The sequence below is a fragment of the Staurois parvus genome, unplaced genomic scaffold, assembly GCF_062004578.1.
Source record: "Staurois parvus isolate SC_StPar_1 unplaced genomic scaffold, SC_StPar_1.0 ptg000556l, whole genome shotgun sequence".
Lineage (NCBI taxonomy): Eukaryota > Metazoa > Chordata > Amphibia > Anura > Ranidae > Staurois > Staurois parvus.
In genome coordinates this window covers 1,148,550-1,175,213 of record NW_028318352.1, presented here as the reverse complement: position 1 = coordinate 1,175,213, position 26,664 = coordinate 1,148,550, and the positions used below count along the sequence as shown (strand labels likewise).

General features: G+C 41.3%; 1 protein-coding gene across 1 annotated transcript in view; it reads left to right on the top strand.

Moving 5' to 3' along the window:
• The window catches only part of RBM19 (RNA binding motif protein 19), a 109,768-nt gene that overhangs the window by 43,376 nt on the left and 39,728 nt on the right, over nt 1–26,664 (top strand). The window contains exons 13-18 of the mRNA XM_089691232.1: nt 377–473; nt 565–675; nt 1,163–1,363; nt 17,393–17,507; nt 25,861–25,994; nt 26,148–26,208. Coding sequence (XP_089547358.1) covers nt 377–473; nt 565–675; nt 1,163–1,363; nt 17,393–17,507; nt 25,861–25,994; nt 26,148–26,208 — 719 coding nt within the window. The remainder of the gene's footprint in view (nt 1–376; nt 474–564; nt 676–1,162; nt 1,364–17,392; nt 17,508–25,860; nt 25,995–26,147; nt 26,209–26,664) is intronic.

Sequence of the window (26,664 nt, the reverse complement as noted above, 5' to 3'; positions counted from 1 at the left end):
AACCTGCAGTAAGAAAGATAGGAAGCTGTCGCTACCTGTGCGACTGGTTCTTCAAGTGTCAGTAGTTAAAACTGCCTGAATTTGGTGCATGTAACGCTACCGAAACTTGAGCAAATGCTTTCCTGAATTAGGCGCAGGTAGTTTTAATGGGAACTACCATCACAAAAATGTGTCAGAGCTTTATTGAATTCCCCTAATTTTGTTTTTATCTATGTAGGCTATAGCCCGACTTTCCTCTTTCACTGCATGTAATGTATCCCTGCAGTTTATTAAGTTCGTCCAGTTGTTAAAGACCATTTTTTTTTTTTTTTTTTTTTACTGCAGTCCTAGAGGCATACTGCAAGCTGTGATAAATTATCTGTACATTTTGTTTTAGCGCCCACAACTGGAATACACTGTTCATGGGTACCAGCTCAGTGGCCGAGGTGATTGCTCAGAAATACAATACTAGCAAAAGCCAAGTGTTGGACCATGTAAGTGCTGCCCAAACTTTTACCATATTGGGTATAATGAGATGTGTTTTTGTATTTTTTATATGTTCATATATTTTCCCTTTTCCTGCAGGAAGGAAAGGGAAGTGTAGCTGTCAGAGTTGCTTTGGGAGAGACACAATTAGTACAAGATGTTCGTCAGTTCCTAATGGAAAATGGAGTCAGTCTGGATTCTTTCAGCCAGGTTATTTTCTGCTATTTATAAAATCATTTGTGATTTGCTTGCTTATGAAAAGTCACAACTATTGCTTCTTTTTTTAATGTTAATTTCTTTATAATTGTATTTTTTTATAGTGGTATATGTTCAACTGCATACTTTGGTAATTTTAAACTGTAAACTGGAGGACTTGTATCTCAATGTCACATTTGCTTCTAACAGTATGCTCAAGGAGAATGATGGATACCCTGTATGGTTTCTACATGAAATGTCTTGTTTAAGAAATGAAGGGTAGTTTTTGTAGCTCTCCAGCAATGTGGTGTTGTTTATAAAAGTGACTTATACTTCTAGTATGTTTTGAATGCTTGCCAGTGATTATATAATATGGGGAGATGATTGTCCTCCTTAGTCACAAAGGTAACACCTGGGAAAAATCTGTCACATAATAGGCTTGTGAGCCCTTTCTGTACAATCTAGCAGTGTCTGATGGTCTGTTTTGTTATCTTTTCATTAGGCCTCTGGACCGCGCAGTAAATCTGTAATCTTAGTGAAAAATCTCCCAGCTGGTGTTCAGGTTTCCGAACTACAGGAAGTGTTTGGGCGGTTTGGAGACCTGGGCAGGGTGTTGCTGCCAGAAGGTGGCATAACTGCCATTGTGGAGTTCATTGAGCCAACTGAAGCCAAGCAAGCATTTCGTAAACTTGCATATACAAAGGTAAAGCCTGTGCATTTCAGTTACTGATGCTTAGATTCATTCGAATTTTTCTGGGTGCATACTTAATTTTATTGTACTGCATGTAAAATATACCCACCATATGTGCATTTCTATATAACCATTTTACATACTGTGAAGAGGCAAGATAGATATGAAAATTGATATAGTGTTCTAACCCATAGCAGCCATCACATTTCAGATTACAGAGATTAAACCAGTGAAAAATGCTATGGATCTGTTAATTTGAATGTTTCTGTTTGTCTTATTAAACATGCCTGATCATGTCTGTGTTTCACATGAGACATACGGTCAGTATGTCTCATGTGAAACGCATTGACCATAAAATGTGATATGAATACATTATTAAAGGTTTTTAATGCATGTAAGATATACACATAACATTCAGGGATCTAGACATGCTCCTCCCTGTAAGGCTTTGGTAATATGGTTTGTCTATGAGAAGAAATGTAGAATTTGGATTGTCATAATTTTATTTCATTGCTAAAACTTTAATTTTAAAGTACAGGGCACAGGATGTATAGTAATAGACCATAGGTTTTATGCCACCAAGAGTGCAACAAGTGTAGTTAGTTGCAGGGTGCTTAAACAGATCTAGGGGTATGGTCCATTCCTAATGGCACCCAGACCCTGAAGGCTGCTTTGGGGGTATGCCCTCTGTAAAGTTGTGTCCCCTCCAGGAACCTGCAATGTGGACATGGTAAGACGTGATTTCCCTGCAATTTTGACTATGGGCTCAATTCACAAAGCGTTATATTCCATATTAAAGATCAGAGGTAAAATAACTTGTGGTGTTTTTCAAACTTTTATTTTTTTTTTGCAGTTCACAAAAAAACGCTACTAAAATAAGGCATGAGTTTTTTCATTGACGTGTAGTATTTATCTTATGAAACTGTTTGGTATTTTATCTCATGATGTGATATCCAGTGGGATGGATACAATGGAGAGGATTTAGAAACCCTGTCAGTTTTTATTGCTCTATGTGCCCCCATTAGGGAGAATCACTCTCTCTATTGTTACTGTCTCTCATTATCACTGAAAGTGAAAGGAAAAGAAATTCCCATATTGTGGGAAATCTCCCCAATGGGAGACCTTCCATTACTCTATCCAAAATGAAAAAAAGTTTTGTCTTTCATTACATTTTAAAGTCATGTTTGCTGTGATATTTGGCAAAGTCATTGCTAGATCTTTGGACAGGTCTCTTGTTAGAGAATAGTCTTAAGTCATTCTCTGATGTTCTTGAAAGTGTCACTCTTGTATGGTATCCATCTATCAAACCTTCACACTAACTCCCCTCTCCTAACAGCTTTTTTTAAAAATACTCATCTATCACTTATCCGATTCTGTCTTGTGAATATTTGCACAAATGATAGCTATAAAAATAATTGTGATAATGTAAAGTATCCACACTACATATGACATGTATTTTAAGTAGGGATTAGACCATTGTGATATGCATGTACATTGCAGGGTTGTGGAAATTTTTTAAAAAAACTACTTGTCCAGGGACTAAATCAGTGCTACGATCTACTTGTCTCTCATGACAATCTACTTGTCCAGATGAAAAAAAAAAAAAATTTGAACCAAAACCATATTTAAATCTGAGGTGCTTTTAGGAATGCCTGGGGCTTTTAAAATCAAAAGTGCCTTTATGGCGACTTAAACGTGTAATAATTTAACATTGCACTGTTTATTTCCTCTTCCCCTCCCTGCCTCTCTTCAGTACCACACCCGGGGACTAGCAAGGAGGGGAGAGACCTTGCAGTGTAATGAGTACCGATTGGGTGCTTGTCAGGGAAGGGGGAGTGATGGGCTTATCCTTTATCCCTTTCACTGTCAGAGCCATTTTTGCATTTTTTGCACACGGTTAAAAAATAAATTAAGGCCTGAAGATTACACAAAACCTCAAACATTATATATTTTCTGAAAGCAGAGACCCTAGAAAATAAAATACTGGCAGTTCCAATTTTTTATGTCACATGATATTACCGCAAAATTTCTGTAAAAATGTTAATTTTAATAACGTATTTGGGTAAAAAAAAGCAATAAATTACCCTATTTTTTTGTAAAATATAAAAGAAGAGGTTGTGCAGAGTAAATGGATATCCAACATGTCGAATCTTAAATTTGCGTGCACCTGTGAAATAGCGACGAACCTCAGTAACCCGTATTTTCTATAGGCAACACTTTTAAAGCCCCTTATAGGTCATCTGTATAGTGTACGGAGGAGGTCTCATGCTAGAATTATTGCTTCCATTCTGGTGTATGTGATGTTATGTGCTTGGGTATAACTTTGATGTTTTACAATAAAAACCTATTCAGGCTTCCAAAACCAGAGGCTTTCACCCACATTTTTTTTTATTACATCTTTATTAATTTTTTTTTGTTTCATGCAATCCATTTTTAAACCAACAACATACAATATAAAAATCTTTATTTAATTACAGTCCCCGTCCCGATTTTACCCTTCCCACACCCTTCCCACACCCTACCTCTTCGTTTTGTTTTCTTGATCCTTCCATTTACTTCTTGTTCTTTGTTTGTTGATCTATTTCACTGTTTCCCCTCCTTTTCATTTTAGTGATAAGGCTTTTGGCTGCATTTAGGAGATGGAACAAAATTGTATTTTTATATTGCTTCACCGAGAGCTCTGATTTATAAAATAAGCACCCTTTGCTGGCTGTTATCCGGCCCTTGGAGCACTATTCCTAACACTGCCACCAAAAGTGGGGCATAATTCCCCCCACTGACACCAGCAAAGGGATACTATTCTTCCCACTAATATCAATGATGAGGCCCTATTCCATCCACTAACATCAATGATAGGCCAATATTCCTTCCAGTGATAGCAATGCTGGGGCACTACTCCTCCTACTGACCACAGGCACTATGTAACTGAACACCATACCTGAGACCTTGTTTACTCTCACTGATGTTGGCCCTGAGACTTTTTCTACCCCAGCTGGCCACAATCTGACCCCCCTAAAATCTGAAGCACAGTAAACTGGCCCTTTGGAAAGTTTGGAGAACCCTGCTCTAAAGGATACATTTCATCCTCATTCCTTAGTGGCTGTGGGAGCTTTGCAACAAAATGTCTTATTTGACAATACCGCCACTCATCCAGTGTAGAAAATATTTCCTTCTTATTCTTCAACTCGTGAAAAGAACATAAAACTCCTCTATCCGCAATATCTTTTAAGCAGGTATTTTTATCTATTATCCGCTTCCCTGAGATATTATCATTCCCGCGTGGAAAAAACCTTGTTCCCGCCAATGGAATTGACAATGAATTAAATTTCCAATCCTTCTGCTTATTCCAAATCCTAAATACATCTTGTGTCAAAGTGCTTGTGTCCTCATCCCAAGTGTGAAATTCCTGTGGTATCCAAATAAACTTTTCTAATGGTGCCTTACTAAGTAAACTTTCCATTCTTACTCAACCTCTCCCCTGTGCATTGTGTATTATATTTCTCCGACCTATCCAAGACAGCTTTCCCGTAGAAGCGTTCCTCAGTTCATCCTTTATCTCGTTTATTAGTGGGATATAATTTGCCTGATATAAATTTTTTATAGGCGACGTTAGTTTTATTTCCAAATACTTTAATTCTTTTTCTCTCCATTTAAAGAGGAACTCTTTTTGTAGAATTCGTTTCTCTGCCTTTGGAACATTTATGTTTAACATCTCACTTTTTGAGTTATGGATTTTCAAATTTGGATAGCTCTCCATATCCTATCAATTTTCTCATTAAATTTGGTACTGATTATCTGTGGTTTTTAATATAGAACAGCATATCCTCTGCATATGCTGTTACTTTATGTTCATTGTCCCCTATCCACATTCCCTTGACTTAAACGCCGTTTCTAATAGTTGCTAGTAGCGGTTCCATAGAATCCACAAACAGCAACGGGGACAGGGTACATCCCTGTCTTGTTCCATTATACATCCTAAAAAAATTTTGATAATGAACTGTTTACCTTCACTGCAGTGGAGGGACTTCTATAAAACTCTTTTATCCACTGTATCATTCTAGGTCCGATTTTTAATGTTCTGAGCATATCGAACATAAATCCCCAATCTACTCTATCAAAAGCCTTTTCAGCGTCAACTGACAGAATAATTCCCAGTTCCTCTCCTCTTTTATTCTTTTGCAGGATAAGCAATGTTCTTAAACCGTTTTCCTTTCCCTCTCTACCCAGAATAAATCCCACTTGATCTAAGTGTATCCGCTCAGACATCAACTCTTTCATCCTGGTGGCTTGCACCTTCACATACGATTTTTGTATCAGTATTCAACAAAGATATGGGTCTATAGCTGGTACACTGAGACTAATGTTTCCCCTCCTTGGGTATTACTGTGATATATGCCTGTAACGATTCCTCCCTCGTCTTTATCTCCTTTCCTAGTGCGTTCATATATGAACACAATTTAGGGACTAGATGTTTTTAAACTTCTAATAGTATCCTGGATTAAAACCATCTGGTCCAGGACTTTTTCCTACAGCTGTACTCTTTAATGCTAAATTGACTTCTATTGATATTGGGTTATCTAAAGCTGCTAGTCTGGTTTTATCCAAACTACGTAGGCCAGCCTTTTTCAGATAAGTCTGCCTCTTCTTCTTCCTCTCCTCCTCTGATTCCTTCTGGTTCTTCCCTTCTGCTCCATATAAACCGCTATAGTACCTCTGGAATGTGTTAGCAATATCGGTAGTTGAATAAACCATTTCACCTTTTTCATTTTTTATTTTATTTATAAAGTTCCTTGATTATTTTTCCTTCAACTTCTTCATCAGATATTTCCCTGGTTTATTCCCCCACCAGTATCCTTCCTTCGAAACCCCTATTAAAAATCTTCCTTGTTTCTTGTTCCAAAAAATCCTTTAGCGTCTATCTTTTTTAATATTATCTCTTGTTGTAACTCTGTTTATTTTCTTTTTCTGTGATTGTTCCAGCTGATGTAATTCTTCCGTTAATATCCTAATTCTTTTTCCCTGTTTTTCCTTTTTCTTTGCACCTATTGCAATCAATATAACCCTAATATAGGCTTTATGTTCTTCCCATACCGTGGCGATAGAAACCTCCTTGGACTCATTTAACTTAAAATACTGATCTATTTCCTGCTTTACTCTTGTTTCTACTTCAGGATTTTGTAGTATAGACTCATTTAATTGCCACACATTTATTTTATTTTGTTTCCTTCCAAACTGTGGTTTCATTGTAATAGGGGCATGATCCGATATAGATAGTACTTCAATTTTATTTTTTGTCAGAGATTCCATGGGGGAGATTTACTAAAGCTGGTTCACTTGGAATCTGGTGCAGCTGTGCATGGTAGCCAATCGGCTTCTAACCTTAGCTTGTTCAGTTAAGCTTTGGCAATAAAACCTGAATGCGGATTGGTTTTTATGCAGAAGTGAACCTGATTTTGCACTCTCCAGCTTTAGTAAATAAACCCACAAGAGTCTATGTTCAATCAATATATAATCCAATCTTGAATACATCCTATGTGCCGCCGAGAAGAAGGTATAGTCTTTCTTTTGGGTGTTTAACCCTCCAAGCATCCATCAGCTGGCATTGATATAACTTTTTTTTGATGTTCTTTAGACTCCTATCTCCTCTCCGTACACACAATGAGGCATCCATCTCTGGATCTATGCCAAAGTTAAAATCCCCTGCCACAATCACACTACCCCTTTTTGAAGTCCATAGGTTTTGCTAATATTCCAAACAAATATATAATCTGGTTTTTATTAGGGCAATAAATATTTGCTAGTGTACACTCTCTTGCCTGCAATATTCCTCTCTATAATAAATATCGGCCTTCTGGGTCTACCTGCTTTTCGTCTAGAATTAATTTTACATTTTGTCTGAGCCCTATTGCCACTCTCTTTGCCCTTCTTATTGGGGAATCCGCATAGTACCAGGTTGGTAAATATATAGAGTATAGCTTATTATTTGAATCCTGGAATATATGTGTCTCTTGAAGAAACACCACCTCAATAGATCGTTGGTGTATTTCCCTCAGTACCTTATGTCTTGTTGTTGGAGTATTTAATCCTTTTACATTATATGTCATAAAGTTAACCATATTCCTTCATCTTGTTTAACTGCTTTCCTATAAACAGCCTTTGTAGGGGTGAAAGAGAACTAATTTTTAGAACTAGAAGACCAACCCTTTATTCCCTTTCCCCCCCCACCCCCTATTCATCCCTCCCCCCCCACCCCCTATTCATCCCTCCCCCCCACCCCCAATTTTGGGTTAAACAATCTTCTCATAGTGTCCCTTAGATCTTCTCCTTGAGACATTTCTGGTAAACCTCTGATCCTTAAGTTATTTCTTCTCTCCCTGTTTTCCCGATCTTCTAATTTATAGGATAGCAGTCTCTGTTCTCTTTTCATTGCCTCTACTTGCTCTTCTAATTTAGAAATTACTTGTATTTGTTTCTCCAGTTTCCCTTCTGTTTCCTCTACTCGTGATAGAACTTGTCCCACTTCGTGGTGTAAGACCGCCATTTCACTTTTTTTTGAGTTTTCTAATTTTACGAACATATATGCAATTTCTGCTTTTGTGGGCATTTGTAGCCTTACTTCTTGCTCCTCTATACTTTTTTTTCCTCTTTCACTTTCAGGTTTTGAGATTTCTTTCAGCCGATTTCTGTCCGATACCTCGAAAGACCTTCAGTATACCTTCAGTATAATTTTCCTCTCCGAATCTTTCTTGGTTTAATTCCTCTGGACTTTTCTCCTGTAAAGGCATGTACTTTTTTACTGTACTTGTATTTAAGTTCGGCTGAGGAATTTTCGCTCCCTCTCCCTTAACGGATCTGCTCTTCATGTTCTCAAAGTGTACGGGGGGGGGGGGTTTTGGGGCTAAATACAGGTTTCCCTTTTTAGCTGAAGTCCTGAGTACACTGTCTCATCCACTTCTTCTGGGGCCCCCAAACACTAATATTGTATCCTTGGTTCCCTCAGCGTCCGTTGTAACATACAGGTAATCGGATATTCAGATTTGGGGATTTACCGCCTCCCGCTGCCGCTCACCCAATCCTGTATATTATTCACATTGGTTATTCATCAGCTGCTGGATCCTCCTTTGTGTAAGAGAGGTCCCTGGGTTGACAGTCAGCATCCTGTGATGGCTCCGTAACGCACTCCTCCCGTGCCACTCACTGCCGCTGTCATCACTCCAGGCTCCGCTTTCCGGCAGGAGATCTGCTGCCCTACTCAGGGGGCCACACTAATGGCCCATTTAAGGATGGGGCAGAGATGGTCCATGCTGCTCTCGCCAGCGTTCAGCTCTCAGGCTTCCAGGTTCTACGCCTGGTCACCTGACTCCTCCTCTCCTCCGCTGGGTCCCTCCGAGAAGCAGCCACCACACACCTCTCTGCTCACGCCCCTCCCCCGGAAGAGCCTTCAAAATAGTTCTGTTTACCCACATTTTTAATTTTAAATACCTGAACAGATATCTGCATGTCCACAAACTTTGTATGGAGTCTGCAATATCTTTCATCCCTTCTCTCAAATTGGGAATTCCTGGCATCCGTGAACATCCAAGATGCCTATCCTCACTTTCCCATCTTTCTCACATACCAATGCTTGCTACGCTTTACTGTGTAATACCAACACTTTTAATTTGTCACCCTCCCTCCTACTTTGGGCTCTTTCCTGTACCAAGATTCTTCACAAAGGGGTTTTCTCTGCTTTTGGCCCTGTTAAGATCTCAGGACATCCATGTCACAGGATACCTAGAAGATTTTCTGCTGAAAGACCCCTCAGCCCACTGCCTAGTCTTCCTATGGTCAAATAACAGTTGGCTCCTCCAAACTTTCAGATAGGTGGTCAACTTCAAAAAGTCTATGTTCCAGGCATCCCACTGTCTAGAGCACCTGAAACTATTTCTAGACACAGCTCAGCCAAGATTTTCCTTCCCCAGGAATATAATTCTGCTCTGAGGTCCAACTGTCACTCTCAGATCACCTAGGCATCCTTCAACTCTTTTTCCTGAGAGTTCTGAGCATCATGGTGGCCTCCTTTTGAGGTGGCTCCCTTTACTCAGATCCACTCCAGACCCTTATAGCTCAAAATTCTCAGGATTTGGGACAAGCAGATGCTCCTCTGCATTGCCTACTACTTCTATGCAGCCAGGCAAAAGTGTTCCTGGCATGGTGGATTTCCTGCTCGACGCTGGAAATAGGAAACCATTCCTCCCCTCTCCCTTGGAGGTAGCATCCACAAATGCTGACCTACTAGGCTAGGGTAGAAACTACAATTGCCTAGCTGTCCAGGGCAGCTGGTCACCACAGGAGTCAATACTCCTCATCAGTATTCTTGAACAGAGAGCCTTAAGACTGACTGTCCCACATTGAACCCCTCTCCTGCGCAGTCACCTAGTAAGAGTACAGTTGGATAATGCGACAGCTGTTGCCCACTTAAACCACCAAGGGGAACCAGAAGTCAGGCAGCTCTGAAGGTGGCAAATCTGATTCTCACCTGAGCGGAGAATCAGGATCAACACTCTTAGCCAATTACATATCTGGAATTGAAAATTGGCAGGTGGACTTTCTGAGTTACCAACCCCTGTACTCGGGGGAGTGGTCCTTTCACCCCGAGATCTTTCTGATGTTCTGTCAGAAGTTGGGAACACCAGATGTGTACTTCATGGCCTCCAGATTTAACAAGAAACTGGACATGTTTAAGACCAGATCCAGGGATTCCCTGGCCTTTGTGGGGGTTGCCTCGCAAGGTAGCATGGAAACATATTTCAATGATTTTGTCACCTCATGTTGACCCCAGGAGTACTTGGTATACGGACATATTCAGGCTCTGGGAATCCTAAATAATAGGGACATTACTGATTTCTGTCATTCCATCCTTGCTTAAACTGAGAAAATCGACTTCTTGTACGATCTACCTTTGCACTTGGAAGGCATATTTTGGATGGTATGAAAGCAGGCACCTCAACACTCAGGCATATTCCTCACATCTTGGCCTTGCTCCAGTTTGGTCTAAACCAGCATCTGGCTCTTGGTACTCTAATGGGACACAGATAAATCTATGCAAGAATTTACCAAAGCATTGCCTAGATAAGTGCATAGATATTAAATTAAAAGAAAAGCCATGTCAAACTCCGTAAGGAGTACAACTCTTTCAGTGCAGCAATCCAGTTCAAAGTCCAAATTCTGTGCACCAATAGCAATAGGCTGATCGGATGAGTTCATAAAATGTTCAACGTATAAAGGGTACAAAACATTAGGTGCGATAAAATTCCTTGTATAACTCTTTCAATACAGCAATTCAATTCAAAGTGCAGATCCTGTGCAGTAATAGTAAGCAGTTCAGATGAGCTCATAAAGTGTTCATTTCAAATCTTAAACTAATAAAGTCTTTAGCTGTCTTTTGAATACGAGAGGATGAAAGAGAATATCATAGTGCAACCAATTTACTAAAAGACAAAAACAAAAGCTATAAAAATCACTTACACATCGCCTAGTGTTAAGGTATGCCTGCTCAGTTTCTCCCAGGCTGCAAGACTCCATGCTACTAACACCATGTGTGTGCGACTGCTTTTGTGCATGTGTCCACCTGGTCCAAGATCAACAGCCTTGCTCCACATAAAATGCCTAGGCTTGCAACTACCTTCTCTGTTCACTAGCTCTTAAGCTGGGTATACCCATAGTTTTTTCAGTACACGCGGGGAGGTTCCTGTGGCTCAAATGTTCGCTTGTGGAGCTTCCTTGAAAGAAGTATCTGCAGATGGCAGATGCCCTTTGAAGGGGGATGTCTTTATGGAGAATCCTTGAAGATATATATATTAAGGAAGTCATGGATTTGGGGGGAGGACTCTCTTGCCAAAGAAGATGTAAGCAAAAACACCTGTCAGCAAGCTTTCAACCCCTATGGTTGCAAAGATGAGCAATTTTTCATGCTGTTCTCATGCAACATCTCTCTCAAAGGGTCATAACTTTTGTCGCAGATTAAAAAAGTTTTAAAGACTTAGATTCATACCTATTCACAGTTCCCAAGAGGAACTTCACCACTTACTGGGTTTACATTTTCTCATTGAATTCACCAGGATGATTTCCTGGCATCTGCAGACATAAAGGATGTTATTTGCACATCCCTATCCCGGCACATCAACGCTACCCGCATTTTACTATAGGCACACAGAATTATTAGTTTGTTGTCCTTCCCTTTGGCCTGTCCACTGCACCTCTGCTTTTCATCAAGGTGCTATCCCCTATTCTCTCTTCTCGCTTTCCTTCACTCTCAGGGCATCTCAATTGTGGGATATCAATCTCCTGATAACAATTGGCTCTGGTTCTGTCTGCCAATGTCAGCTGGACAGTGTGGAACCTACAGAGGGTCTGATAGATTTTAAATCTTCAGAAATAAGCGCGGGATCCAGTGTATTGCCTGGAGTATCTGGGCCTAATCTTGTATACAGTTCAGTCACTCTGCTCCTATGGTCAGACTTTACAGTCCAAGAAGCACCCAACCATTCATTTTGAAATTAGAGTTTTAGGCCCTATGGTGCCGTCCTTCGAGGCACTTATTGCTAGTTTCACTCCAGACTGTTGCAGCTTTCCATTTTGGCAGCAAGGGACAAAGAAGGCCAGTCTGTGGATTGTCTCATGCGCCCAACCAGAAAGACCAGACTTGCCTTGGCATGGTGGATCTCCAGTCTAGCTCTGGTATCGGGAAAGTCCTATCTTACTCATAACCAATGCCAGCCTGTTGGGTAGGGGACCTGGTCACTGGAGGAAGCTCGGCACATAAAATGATCTCAAGCTCATGGAAATTCTGTTGTTCCTTTAACACTTGACCTCTATCAAGGTCACCTGACCATGATAAAGATTGATGGCATTTCGGTGGTCCTTATTGCTTCTTGTTCGCTGCCTTTAATGGCTTGTCTTTGGAAGTTTATGAGCCCATCAGACTTGTTAATCCATCTGTTCTTAAAGGCTAAGAAATGGACTTTCTTAAAAGTGTATCATATTTGGAAAGCTTATTTCTCCTGCTGAGAAGCCAGCAGCTTCCATCCCAGGAATATCTCTGTGTGATGAATTCTCGTACTTTAGCAGTCAGATTAAAGCAGTGTTTGGCTTTGAGTACCCTAAGATTCGAAAGGTGGCCATCTGGTCTTCTGCTTACACCCTTGTTAAGTGGATGTTCAGGCCTATTCTGGTGCCTGTTTTGATTGCTCCCAGAGTTTCTTTAAGCCTTTTCTTGGCATGTTTTATTATGTCCCTGAGTTGGCTTTTAATTAAATTTTAAAAAAAGGATTTTTGTCTTCCCTGTAAAATCCTCTTCTTTATTTTAAAAGGTACAGATCCAGCCCTTATATTTGTTAATATTAGCTCCTTTTATTTCTTGTAAAAAAATTGTGGCTTGCTGAGAGTGGGACAGGTTAGATAGTAATCCTATCATTTGCAACTTAAAAGAAGTATGGGCTGTATAAATAAAAAAAAAATCATTATACTCACCTAGGTGGATGCAGCATTGACCCAGTGCTACCTTTGTCCTCCTCCAGCTCTGCACAGAGAACTGAGTGATCAAATACTGTGATCACTCAGTTCTCCCCCTCTGCTCTGAGCAGAGAGCTGGGACTGTCAGTCTCTGGCTCTCTGCTTTGCCCCCTCAGCGCTCACTGGACCACTGGGCTGTCCAGAGGGTGGTAGAGGCTGGCTCTGGCTCTCTGTTGATTGCTGAGGATCTGAGTCAGGTGCCGGTTCTGGGTGGATCCCAACCATATTGTTGGAATCTTTTCAGAGCCTGCACCAGCTCTGTGACGTCAGCTGACAGTGGGCTTTAGCCCACTGTCGGCTGAAGACGCGTTACAGAAGTGCAGAACTAACTGCACTCCTGTGATTCATAAAAGTATAGCTAAAAAAGCTTTGGCTATACTTCTCTTTTAATGCCAGGATAAGGATGAACAACTGTTATTCACCCTGACAACTAGATAATTTCCCATCCAAAAAAATTTCTGCACTTGTCATTTCCGTTATCAGCAGACTCTTTAGTGCAGGACTAGACATACACTATATAGCCAAAATTATTGGAAAGCCCGCCTTTACACGCACATGAACTTTAATGGCATCCCAGTCTTAGTCTGTAGAGCTCAATATTGAGTTGGCTCACCCTATGTAGCTATAACAGCTTCAACTCTTCTGGTAAGGCTGTCTACAAGGTTTAGGAGTGTGTCTATGGGAATGTTTGACCATTCTTCCAGAAGCACATTTGTGGGGTCAGGCACTGATGTCAGAGGAGAAGGCCTGGTTCGCAGTCTCCGCTCTAATTCATCCCAAAGGTGTTCTGTCGGGTTGAGGTCAGGGCTCTGTGCAGGCCAGTCAAGTTCCTCCACCCCAAACTCACTCATCCTTGTCTTTATGGATCTTGTATTGTGCACTGGTGCGCAGACATGTTTAAACAGGAAGGGGCCATCCCCAAACTGTTCCCACAAAGTTGGGAGCATGAAATTGTCCAAAATGTCTTGGTATGCCAACGCTTAAGAGCCCCCTTCACTGGTAACCACCAAACTCAGACATGTCCACTGGATTTACAGACAGAGAAGCATGATTAGTCACTTCAGAGAACACTTTTCCACTGCTCTAGAGTCCAGTAGCGGCATTACTCCACTGCGTCCGACGCTTTACATTGCACTTGGTGATGTAAGGCTTGGATGCAGCTGCTCGGCCATAGAAACTCATTCCATGAAGCTCTCTATGCACCGTTGTTGCACTAATCTGAAGGCCACACAATGTTTCAAGGTCTTTAGCTATTGTCTCTGCAGACAGTTGACGACTTCATGCGCTGTCCCCACTCTGGTATTTTACGTGGCCTACTATTTCGTGGCTGACTTTCTGCTGTTCCCAGTTTCTGCTGTTTCCCAGTTCCCAGCTATAATACCACTAACAGTTGACCGTGGAATATTTAGTAGCAAGGAAATTTCACGGATGGGATATTGCACAGGTGGCAACCTCTCACAGTACCACGCTTGAATTCACTAAGCTCCTGAGAGCGACCCATTCTTTCATAAATGTTAGTAGAAGCAGTCTGCATGCCTAGGTGCTTGATTTTATACAGTTATGGCCATGGAGGTGATTGGAACACCTGAATCCAATGATTTCTTGGAAGAGTGTCCCAATGCTTTTGGCAATATAGTGTATTTCAGGTGACCAGAATGTCCTGTCATACCGTACCCCCAACCTGGATTGCAAGTCTTTGGATCTCATGCACTATACAAGTGTCTCGCTGGCTGCCATTCTTTAACTCAACACAGCAAGTCACGTATTACCTTAGCTTCAACTAATCCGTTGCAAAGGATGGTTCATAGTACTATAATATGGCATGGGCCATATCAGGAGAGACTTAAAATTGAGGCATCATAGTATGAAGGAAGAAGGTTAAATGTAACATAACTGCAGGAAGGCTGCTGCTCAAAAACATTCTGTGAAATCAAGGAAAAGTAAGGAGCATTCAAGTTGCCTAACATCTTTAAACTTACTTCAAGCTACAATCATGGCCAAAAATATTGGCACCCCCTGCTTTTTTGTCAGATATTGCACCACTTTGTCCCTGCAAATTGTTGCAATTACAAATGTTTAGGCAATCCATGTTTATTTCTTTTGTTTGTTTTGATATGACACAAAAAAGTGGAGAAACAAAAAACCAAATCTGACACATTCCACCTAAAACCCCAAAAATGGACTGGGCAAAACTATTGACACCTTCTCAGAATTGTAAGAAATAATTGTGTTCCAAGTTTGTGATGCTCCTGTAGTTTGTAACTAAACTCACCTGTTTAAGTTAACAGATGCTGACAATATAGAAATCACACCGGCAATCAGTTAAAATGGAGAATATTGACGTAAGCTCGTACTATAAAAGGGAGAATGTCACCAGCACACCAAGGATCACCAATATGGGTCCAAAAGTTTTAATGAACGATCACATAGTTACAGCAAGGCAACGTTTCGGAGTCTCACAGGACCCCTTCATCATGCCTGATGAAAGGGTCTTGTGAGACATCAAAACACTGCCTTGTTGTAACTATGTGATCGTTCATTAAAACTTTTGGACCCATATTGGTGATCCTTGGTCTGCTGGTGACATTCTCCCTGGCTGATTCTGTTCGGTTCCAGCCGACTGTCGCTGCAACACCCACTTATATACACACACACACACAACCATTTTTAACGCAAGAACGTATGCGTTTGGATTGTACACTTGCAGCTTGTACTATATGTCGCCATCTGAATGAAAATGGACGCTATGGTAGGAGACCCAGGAGGACTCCACTGCTGACACAGAGACATAAAAAAGCCAGATTGGAGTTTGTCAAAACTTACCTGAGGAAGCCAAAATCCTTTTGGGAGAATGCTGTGGACAGACTACGCAAAATTACAGATTTTTGTTAAAGCCCATCATTCTTCTGTTTTCAGAAAAAGAAATGAGGTCTTTAAAGAAAAGAATACAGTCTCTACAGTCAAACATGTTGGAGGTTCCATGATGTTTTGGGGTTGCTTTGCTGCTTCAGGCACTGGATGTCTTGACTGTGTGGATGGCATTATGAAATCTGAAGGTTTCCAAAGAATTCTGGGGTGCAATGTAGGGCCCAGTGTCAGAAAGTTTGGTCTCTGTCAGAAGTCATGGGTCTTACAGCAGGGCAGTGACCCAAAGCACACGTCAAAAAGCACCCAGAAATGGTTTCAAACAAAGCACTGGAGAATACTGAACTGACTAGTAATGAGTCCAGATCTCAATCCTATAGAACATCTGTGGAGAAATCTCAAAACAGCAGTTGGGAAAAGGAATCATTCAAATCTTAGAGACCTGGAGCAGTTGGCAAAAGAACAGAGGTCCAAAATTCAAGTAGAGAGGTGTGAAAAACTCATTGATGGTTACAGAAAGCGATTGATTTCAGTTATTTTTTACAAGGGGTGTGCTAACAAATATTAAATTTAGGGCGCCAATAATTTTGTTCAGTCCATTTTTGGGGTTTTGCATGTCAGATTTGGATTTTTGTTTCTCCACTTTTTTGTGTCATACCAATACAATCAAAAGAAATAAACACGGGAATACCTAAACATTTGTAATTGCAAGAGTTTTCTGGGCAAAGTGGTGCAATATCTGACAAATGCAGGAGTGCCAACGTTTTTGGCCATGACTGTACATATAAAGATGTACTGTAGTTCCTATTCTGTACAGGCCAGTTTGTGACAATAACACACTCCTTAAATGCATCAACAGCTTTTTAAAAATTATTTTAAGTTGTCTGTGGTGATCAAACAAAATACTCCACTGCATCATGCTACTTTGCCTGTAAGCCTTTTTAGCAATTCACCCAAGCAGGCCTGTGTCCACTGTATGTCCACATATGCCTGCCATCCGTTTAAATATAGTGACCAGACCCTCCTACGTACACAGGCTTTAAGAGCAAAGCCACGTTGTTTCTGGTTCCTAACATTTTGATCTTCTGTTCTGGGAAGATTTATCTAAGCCTGGCTTTGTGGAACTACCTTACTAACTTACAAAACATTGACAACAGTTCAGGCCTCAAAATTGAAGGAACCAATATCCCTGTGTGCAGATGACATGCTAATACCTGATAGGTCTGGCTGACTGCCTTATTTTTTTCAAACTTCAGAATTTCCAGTAAAATTGGTCCATTGATCTCTGCTTAAAGACTTGTGTGAAAAATATGACACAACCCTCAGAAATCTAATTGATTTATTTACCTGGGAATCATGTAACAGTTTAACTTTTTTTTAAATGTGTAGAAACATGTACTACGCCATGAAAATCACAGCAAGAAGATTGTGTATGTTGATAAATAAGCACAAAATCTTCATCATATTATACTACTTTACTTTTCTTGGCTATTTAATTTACTTTGCTTTATAATACTTGGAATATTTTTTTTCATCAAATTGATGAATTGTGCATTGTTGTGCTTTTGTTTCTCCACTTTGTGTCATTGCATGCTGACTTCAGCACTGCCTTTTTAATACCAGTTTCAGCATGTGCCTCTGTACCTGGAATGGGCTCCTATGAATGTGTTTAACACCCCACCTACAGGAAAGAAAACTGAACTGGTAAATGAGGACAAGCCTGCAAAAGAAGAAAAAGGTGAGAAGACAGAGGATGAATGTGCTAGCTTTGTTATCCTTACAGCATTTAAATGGAAAATTCCAGTAAAGCTGCATTTTTATTCTACATCTTGTCTGGACTCCTATAAATTCCTTTAACCACTTGCCGTCCGGCCGCTGTATATAAACGGCCGGACGGTGGCAGTCCAGGGGTGGGTTGCCGTTCATAAATGGCACCCGCCATTTTGGACTGTGCGTGCTCCCTGGGCCAATCAGTGATCGAATGCAGAGTAGTAAGCAAGATGTCACTTCTGACATCATTGCTTACTACGTGTGAAATCTGTGAATGATCACAGAGGTCACATGGTACAAGGCTATTCACAACAGCCTTGTACCATGTGACAAGCTGTGACCAATCACAGCTCACACAGTAGTTCTCAATGGCTGCAAGAATGCAGCCAGAGAGAAGGAGAAATGATTGCTTTTACAGCCTTTATGGGTGTAAAAGCAATCAGTGTAAAAAAAAAAAAAAAAAAAATCTTCCTCACCCCCCAAAAGTAGTACAGTATCACCATGGTGACACTGTACTGCTAGGGTGACAGTATGTAGAACAAAAAAAAAAAACCATAATAATGTAAATTAAAAAAAAAACATAATAATTTTTGGTTATAAACTAATTTGGGTTATTTTTTTTTCTAAAAAGATAACTGAATAAATCTTGGGCAAGATTTATGATGAAATATTTATTTGCAAAATTTTATAAGAAAAACACTTTTTTTTCCAAATTTTTGGACATTTTCATTTATATAGCCAAAAAAATAAAAACCCCAGTGGTGAATAAATACCACCAAAATAAAGCTTTATCTGTCTCAAAAAAATGCTAAACAATTCATATGGGTACAGTGTTGCATAACTGCGTAATTGTCATTCAAAGTGTGATAGCGCTGAAAGCTGAAAATTGGCCTGGACAGGAAGGGGGTAAAAGTGTCTGGACTTGAAATGGTCCCGTATCACCACCTATATAAAACTGAAAAAGAAAGCTGCCTGCAGTAAAAAGCTTTTGATACTTCCTGCACATTCCATCCGCTGACCCCTTGCATCATTACTATGTCATGTAGAGACATAGGTGTCAGCGGATGAAACCAGAGAGTACAGGGGGGACCATATATTCCAAAGGTGTTGAATGCAGAAAATTCTTACGCAGCTGTACCTCCAAGAAAGAAAATTGGAGACTCTGGCAGTGAGAAAGGTAGTTATTTAAAGTAAATTAGGATGGTGACAGACTTTCTTTATTATGGCACTGTATCTTTCTTTCTAATCCATTGAGGCAAACAGGAAACCTTTAAATTTTGGGTTATGCTGTTTCCTACAAGGGGATTGGACACTGGCAAATGAAAAAACTCTAGGCCAGTCCAAGTTAACTTCCCAACCTGACAGCTTTCCAGTCTTTTGTTAGCGTCCTTGGAGGACGAGTGTCTTTTCTGCATCTCTACTGTGTTAAAGACAAACTTATTTTTTTGCTACCACTTTTTTGTACTTTCTTTTCTATGATCAAGAATCTTCTCTGCATCTCTGATAAAACTTTTGTCTTTTCAGTTGCTGATCTTAGTGCTTGCATCCTCAGTTTGGCATTTTGGAGTACCACATCTGGACTCCACTGGACTAAAAGTTATGGGGACAGCTTGAAAGTGACCTTCAGGCACTAGTTTCCACATAGGACTCTTTCCAGGCTCTGTTTTGGTAAAAGTTATCTGCAGAGTGCTTTTTAAGGTCCAGAGCTGCTGGTATTGCCTCAGTGCATGCTCTGTCCATGAAAACAAGCTAAGTGAGTAGGTCAGTCGAGCTCTGAGCATTGGGAGCTACCTCAGTTACTGAGCATTTTTGTTCCCTCTGCTTTTGATGTGGACGGGGTTAACAGGACTGAGCACTGATTTAACCTGCTGGATGCAAGGGGGTTAACAGGACTGAGCGCTGACGTAACCTGCTAGATGGTGTTACGCACTCTTTTCTCTTTCCTGCCAAACTGCACTGAGGAAGCGTCTTCCCACTGCTGCTTCTGCTTGCAAAGGGCCACGTGGAAATTCAGTCTTTGGTTTTTGCTTCCCGCCTACAGGGACTTTTGTCACCTATGGCCATCCAACCCTCATCTGCTAAAAGCTGTGTGGGTTTTGTGAGTACCTGAGGTCTTGCCTCTAACTCTAAGTCTATATGTTGCTTTACTACTAGGCGGTGGCAACATGCGTGATTTCAGACACAGACGAGACAGTCCCGCTGTACCACAGTTCCCCCAACTTACTTTCTACTAATGTCTCTTGGCCTGCTTGCAGTGTGCTTACTGACTGTGCCAATGTCTGCAGCCTAGAATTATGTTTTCCTCTGCTGTTACGATCTTGTCTCTCCTTGGAGTCATCTTTGGCTCTGTCAGGTGTGGCTGGATCCACTCCCCTCTCCATCATGGTCATGGTCATCAAGGCTTTGGCATGATTTACTGACTCTGACAGTAGAGGCCACAAGCGTTCTCCTATATTCCCTTCTGCAGACTCCATTTTAGATTTAAACATGTCTTTGTGGCATGCAAGCCATTAGCCACAGAGCTTACTCCTGAGGAGTTACAGTTCACTACTAATACTTCCAAAGTGTAGAAGAGCATTTTATCACTTGTTGATGCAGAGCACACTACTCTGAATTTAGAGGTTCAGCCTGTTGCTTCTACCAATGCTGTGTCCAGTTTTGGATTGCTTTAAACTCCTAAGGCTGTAAGGTTTTCCCTTTGCAACAGCTTTTTCAGCTATTTTTCTATGGAGACTGGAAGCATCCTGATAAGTGATTTGCTCCCCCTAAGTGCTTATTAGCCTTCTGTATATTTTGTGAAGGTTTTATACATTAGTGGTCTACCAATATTGTGGATCTGGCAGTGTCCAGTCCTGCCATTTATCTGATTCTGGCTGTGACTTTACTTTGTCAAACCCTGTCTGACTGATCAAAATTCCTTAAGGGAGATCTAACTGTTTGTTTGTTACTGTTGATTTCTCTTATAGAATGCTTAGAGCAGATGACCATAACATTAAACATCAGCTGTGATGGTTTGCTTAAACCCTCTGTCTCATTTCTATCATGTGTCACGTCACTGCAAATGCAAAGGGCACTTTTGCTATATGGCTTTACTGTGAAACCTTTGTGCAAAAAAAAATATTTGATATGCATGGTTTTCAAGGGACAGCATCTCTTCTGACCATCTCCTGACATCAAGGATTCTCCTAGTAGCAAGGGCACCCATCTTTCTCAGTTGAAGAAACCCCTATATCTATCTGACAAGAAACATCCGTCATTTCTCCACTCACTTGAGCTCAACATTGAGCCTCTCGATCCACTTAAATCTTGGTGTCCAAAGTCTGCTAAATCCTTGGACAAGCCTTTCTTTATAAATTTTTATTAACCTTTGTGGACAATTGGACAGCTTGCTTCTCAGATGCCTGGGTGCAGGAGGTGGTATGCCAGGACAACAACCTGTAGTATCACTCCCTGCCCCCGCCTCCATTTCTCGTCTCCGACTTCTATTATGCAGTATTCTCTTGTCGTAGGAAGTGTTGATCTAGTCTTTGGACAGAACAATTCATCTGTCATCAAGGAAGAGGATCTGTCTGGCTTTGGGGCTCAGGAATTTAGCGATGGAGGGAAGTCTTTTCTTATTGTCTTTTGAAGGATCCTCACGGCAGATGCTAGTCTGTGTGGTTGGGAGGAGTCCAGGGCACCCTGTCAGTGCAGGGAAGTTTGTTATCCTAAGAGTTTCTTCATCCGATCAACCTCCTGGAACTTTGGGCAATTTAGCTGCCTGTGCAGCATTAGGCCATCCTGTTTGAAGGTCATCTGATCCCAGTTCAGCCAGACAACATCACAATGGTGGTGTACATCAGGAAGAAAGCAGAAGTCTTCCTGCAGCAGGAGATTTAGAGCAGATTCTGTCCTGGGCAGATCATCACGTTCCAGTCTTGTTAGCTGTTTAAATTCCAGGTGTAGACAATGGGCATACAGACTTCTCGACCGGCAGTTCATACACCTGGAGGTGTTCCAGGACCTCTATTGCTGGTAGGAAATGCCAGATATGGACCTCCTGGTCTCCAGGTTTAACAACAAACTTGACAAGTTTGTTTCCAGGTACAGGGATCCTCTTTCGGAAACCTTGGATGTTCTTGTGGCTCCATGGGATCTGTACAACCTGATATAGGCCTTTCCTTTCCTGAAACTTTTCCCTAATTTCCTTCACAAGATTGACTGTGTTCCTCATTCCTTAACACCGGCCCAGGTGGATAGGGTACAGCAACCATTCTAGGCAAACGCTCCATGGCTCTGCTGAATAGTCAGCATATTCATTGCCATAGAGGGATTTGCCATCCTGCTTCACAGTCCCTCACTTTAATTACAAGGCTGATGATGCCCTGGTTTTGAGAAACAGGAACATCTCTAAGTCTGTGATTCCTATGATGATAAACGCTAGGAAGTCTATCATTTGGGCATTGAAGACATACCTACTTGGTGTGAATCTCTGCGCTTCCAACCCAGAGGTTTCTGCCCCCGCCTCCATTTCTCGTCTCCGACTTCTATTATGCAGTATTCTTTTGTCGTAGGAAGTGTTGATCTAGTCTTTGGACAGAACAATTCATCTGTCATCAAGGAAGAGGATCTGTCTGGCTTTGGGGCTCAGGAATTTAGCGATGGAGGGAAGTCTTTTCTTATTGTCTTTTGAAGGATCCTCACGGCAGATGCTAGTCTGTGTGGTTGGGAGGAGTCCAGGGCACCCTGTCAGTGCAGGGAAGTTTGTTATCCTAAGAGTTTCTTCATCCGATCAACCTCCTGGAACTTTGGGCAATTTAGCTGCCTGTGCAGCATTAGGCCATCCTGTTTGAAGGTCATCTGATCCCAGTTCAGCCAGACAACATCACAATGGTGGTGTACATCAGGAAGAAAGCAGAAGTCTTCCTGCAGCAGGAGATTTAGAGCAGATTCTGTCCTGGGCAGATCATCACGTTCCAGTCTTGTTAGCTGTTTAAATTCCAGGTGTAGACAATGGACATACAGACTTCTCGACCGGCAGTTCATACACCTGGAGGTGTTCCAGGACCTCTATTGCTGGTAGGAAATGCCAGATATGGACCTCCTGGTCTCCAGGTTTAACAACAAACTTGACAAGTTTGTTTCCAGGTACAGGGATCCTCTTTCGGAAACCTTGGATGTTCTTGTGGCTCCATGAGATCTGTACAACCTGATATAGGCCTTTCCTTTCCTGAAACTTTTCCCTAATTTCCTTCACAAGATTGACTGTGTTCCTCATTCCTTAACACCGGCCCAGGTGGATAGGGTACAGCAACCATTCTAGGCAAACGCTCCATGGCTCTGCTGAATAGTCAGCATATTCATTGCCATAGAGGGATTTGCCATCCTGCTTCACAGTCCCTCACTTTAATTACAAGGCTGATGATGCCCTGGTTTTGAGAAACAGGAACATCTCTAAGTCTGTGATTCCTATGATGATAAACGCTAGGAAGTCTATTTCTTGCAAGTTCTATCATTTGGGCATTGAAGACATACCTACTTGGTGTGAATCTCTGCGCTTCCAACCCAGAGGTTTCTGGATGGGAACAAATTATTGCAGCTGTATCTGGATCAGTATTTGACTGTCTGCACTATCAAGGGTAAGGTTTCTGAACTTTCTATTCTGTTTCAGAGGTCGTTGGTTTCTCAGTCTTTGATTGTACAGGGTGCCTCCCATATAGCTCCCCTAGTCCATTCCCCTGTGACTTCATGGGTTCTGAATCTGGTTCTCTTCAAAAACTCTGTTTGAACCCCATAAAGACCATTCCTCTCTTCACTTTCACTAAACAGGTGTTGTTTCTTGTAGCCATCACCTCTCAACCCTGGTGGTCTTATCCTGCGAGAAAGCTTTTCTGCTTTGGCATTGGGGGAGATGGTCCTAAGGACTTCCTGCCTAAGTTTCCACTTTTTACCTCAACCAAGTCCCATCCCTGTGTCTAGCTCCAGTTTACCTGAAGGAAATGTCCCTACATTGTCTGGTCATGGTTCCAGCCTTAACAGTCTGTCTATCAGCCACTGCGTCTTTCTGGAAGACTGATTCCCTTTATTTAGTTCCAGATATAGCTCATAAGGATGTACTGGTCTCTGATTGCACCTGTAGCTGGATCAGGCAGACCATTATCCAGGTTTTTGGTCTCAAAGCTGGGATCCACCCTTTCCTCTCAAGATGCATTTTACTAGATCTTTGAGTGCTTCTTGGGCCTCATAGCATATGTTTCCCAAATTTGCAATACTTCCACCTGATCTTCTATTCACACATTTTTCTTTAATCTGCCAAGTGAACATTTTTTCCTCATCTGATGCCAGCTTTGGGCCCATTAGTGTTTGCTGTGTTGCACACTGAATGGATGAGAAAGAAAATGGGATTTTTGTATTCATCATAAAATCCTTTTCTTGGCGTCCATTGAGGAACACAGGCCCCACCCTGTGTTTTTATAATCATGCTCTTGGTACTGCTTTGCTAATAATCTGATGCATGCTGGTAGTGGAAAGGGTTATCCTAGTTTGGCTTCCACTTTTTTGTTTGTCAGTGTTAAATCCTCCTATAGGTAACAGTATAACCAGAACCGAGACTTGTGGTGTCCCTCAATAGATTCCAAGTAAAGGATTTACAGTGAGTACAGAATCCTATTTCACACTAGCACATGTACATACAGACCCTTACAATATACAGTTGTGACCAAAATTATTCAACCCCCACTGAAATTGAGTGTTTTGGCCAGTTTGACATTGCTTTTGATCATTCAGTCATCTTGCTTACATTTACATTAAAGAGGCACTTGTAGGTCAGACAAATATAACATAACAGTTATAATGAAATAACCACAAATGTCTTTTCTGTGCTCACAGCATTATCAGTTTTATTCAACCCCCAAGTGACATTCAATCTTAGTACTTAGTACAGCATCCTTTTACAGTTATAACAGCTTTTAAACGTGAAGCATAGCTTGACACAAGTGTCTTGCAGCGATCTACGGGTATCTTCGCCCATTCTTCATGGGCAAAGGCCTCCAGTTCAGTCACATTCTTAGGCTTGCGCACTGCAACTGCTTTCTTTAAGTCCCACCAGAGGTTCTCAATCGGATTTAAGTCTGGTGACTGCGATGGCCACTCCAAAATGTTCCAGCCTTTCCTCTGCAACCATGCTCTAGTGGACTTGGAGGTATGCTTGGGATCATTGTCCTGTTGAAAGGTCCAACGTCTCCCAAGCCTCAGGTGTGTGACGGACTGCATCACGTTTCCATCCAATATCTCCTGGTACTGAAGAGAATTCATGGTACCTTGCACACGCTGAAGCTTCCCTGTACCTGCAGAAGCAAAACAGCCCCAAAGCATGATTGACCCTCCACCATGCTTCACAGTAGGCAAGGTGTTCTTTTCATCATAGGCCTTGTTCTTCCTCCTCCAAACATAGCGTTGATCCATGGGCCCAAACAGTTCTAATTTTGTTTCATCAGTCCACAGAACACTATCCCACAACTTTTGTGGTTTGTCCACATGGCTTTTGGCATACTGCAGTCGACTCTTCTTATTCTTTGGAGACAGCAAGGGGGTACGCCTGGGAGTTCTGGCACGGAGGCCTTCATTACGCAGTGTGCGTCTTATTGTCTGGGCTGAAACTTCTGTACCCACATCTGACAAATCTTTTCTCAGTTCCTCAGCAGTCACACGGGGACTTCTCTCCACTCTACGCTTCAGGTAGCGCACAGCAGTCGAAGTCAGCATCTTCTTTCTGCCACGACCAGGTAGCGTTTCAACAGTGCCCTTTGCCTTGAATTTGCGAATGATGCTTCCTAAGGTGTCTCTTGGTATGTTTAACATCTTTGCAATCTTCTTATAGCCATTGCCCTTCCTGTGAAGAGAAATCACCTCTTCTCTTGTCTTCCTGGACCATTCTCTTGCCTTCACCATGTTTGTAACCACACCAGTAAATGTCTAGAAGGAGCTGAGTATCACAGTCATTTTAAAGCTGCCTAATTGGTGCTTATTATGCTTGATTGCTGCTCGGTGACATCCACAGGTGTTTTCAATACCTGATGGAAAGCACCTGTATGAACCTCTGTTCTTCAGAGTGGTAGTCTTTAAGGGGTTGAATAATTGTGGCAATGAAGAAACCACATAAGAACCATTTACTACTGTATTACATAAACAATTGATGTCATTTTAGTTGCATTTGGGTAGTTACAACGTCCTTGTAGGATTTGATTCTGAATACAATTCCAAATGTACACTATAGTCCCTAAACCCCTTTACAGCATTGGGGGTTGAATAATTTTGGTCACAACTGTAGGTATTTTTTGTAGATAACATTATCCCAGGACATGAAGAAGCTCAGACTGACAGACAGAGTGAATCTGAGGAGGAAGAAACGCTTCTTGGCTGTACATTATTTATTAAAAACCTAAATTTTAACACCAGCGAGGAAACACTTAGAGAGGTAAGAGATGTGCCGTTTCTTGTTTTTGCTTGAAAAAGGTTTTAGAGAATGGTTATTTTTTTTTATAGAGCATTTTAGACACACTTTTTTTAAACTAGATTTATGTATTCCTGCTATAAATAAGTAATTGTAACCTAGTATTTTTCTTCTTAGGTCTTTTCGAAAATTGGAGCTGTGAAATCTTGTAGCATTTCAAAAAAGAAAGACAAACAAGGTGAGTTGACTTTGGTGGGCAGCCAGGCTTTTGCCAGTTTGGGTGAAGTAGTCCATGAATTGTTGACTGGGCCTTCGGTGATATGTGGATTGTAATCTGAGTAAATGAGTCTGTGAAATGTTACCTGGTCTTTTGGTAATGGATCTGTAGGATATCATCCAAACCTTTTGGTGATTTTGGTGAATGGGTTCATGGGATGTTAAATTAACTTTTGGTAGTCTGGGTGGGTGACTCTTTAAACGTTGGAACATTACTTGGGCTTTTGGTCATCTTGGTGTGTTAATCTGTTGAATTGTGGCCAGATTTTAACCTGAGTGAATGATTCTGTGGAATGTTACCCAGACATTTGGTAATCTGGGTAAATTGGTCTGTTGAATCTCACTGGGGACTCAATTCACTAAAACTTACATGCTGCACCAAAAATAGAGGTAAAATGGATCATGGTGTATTTTCCTA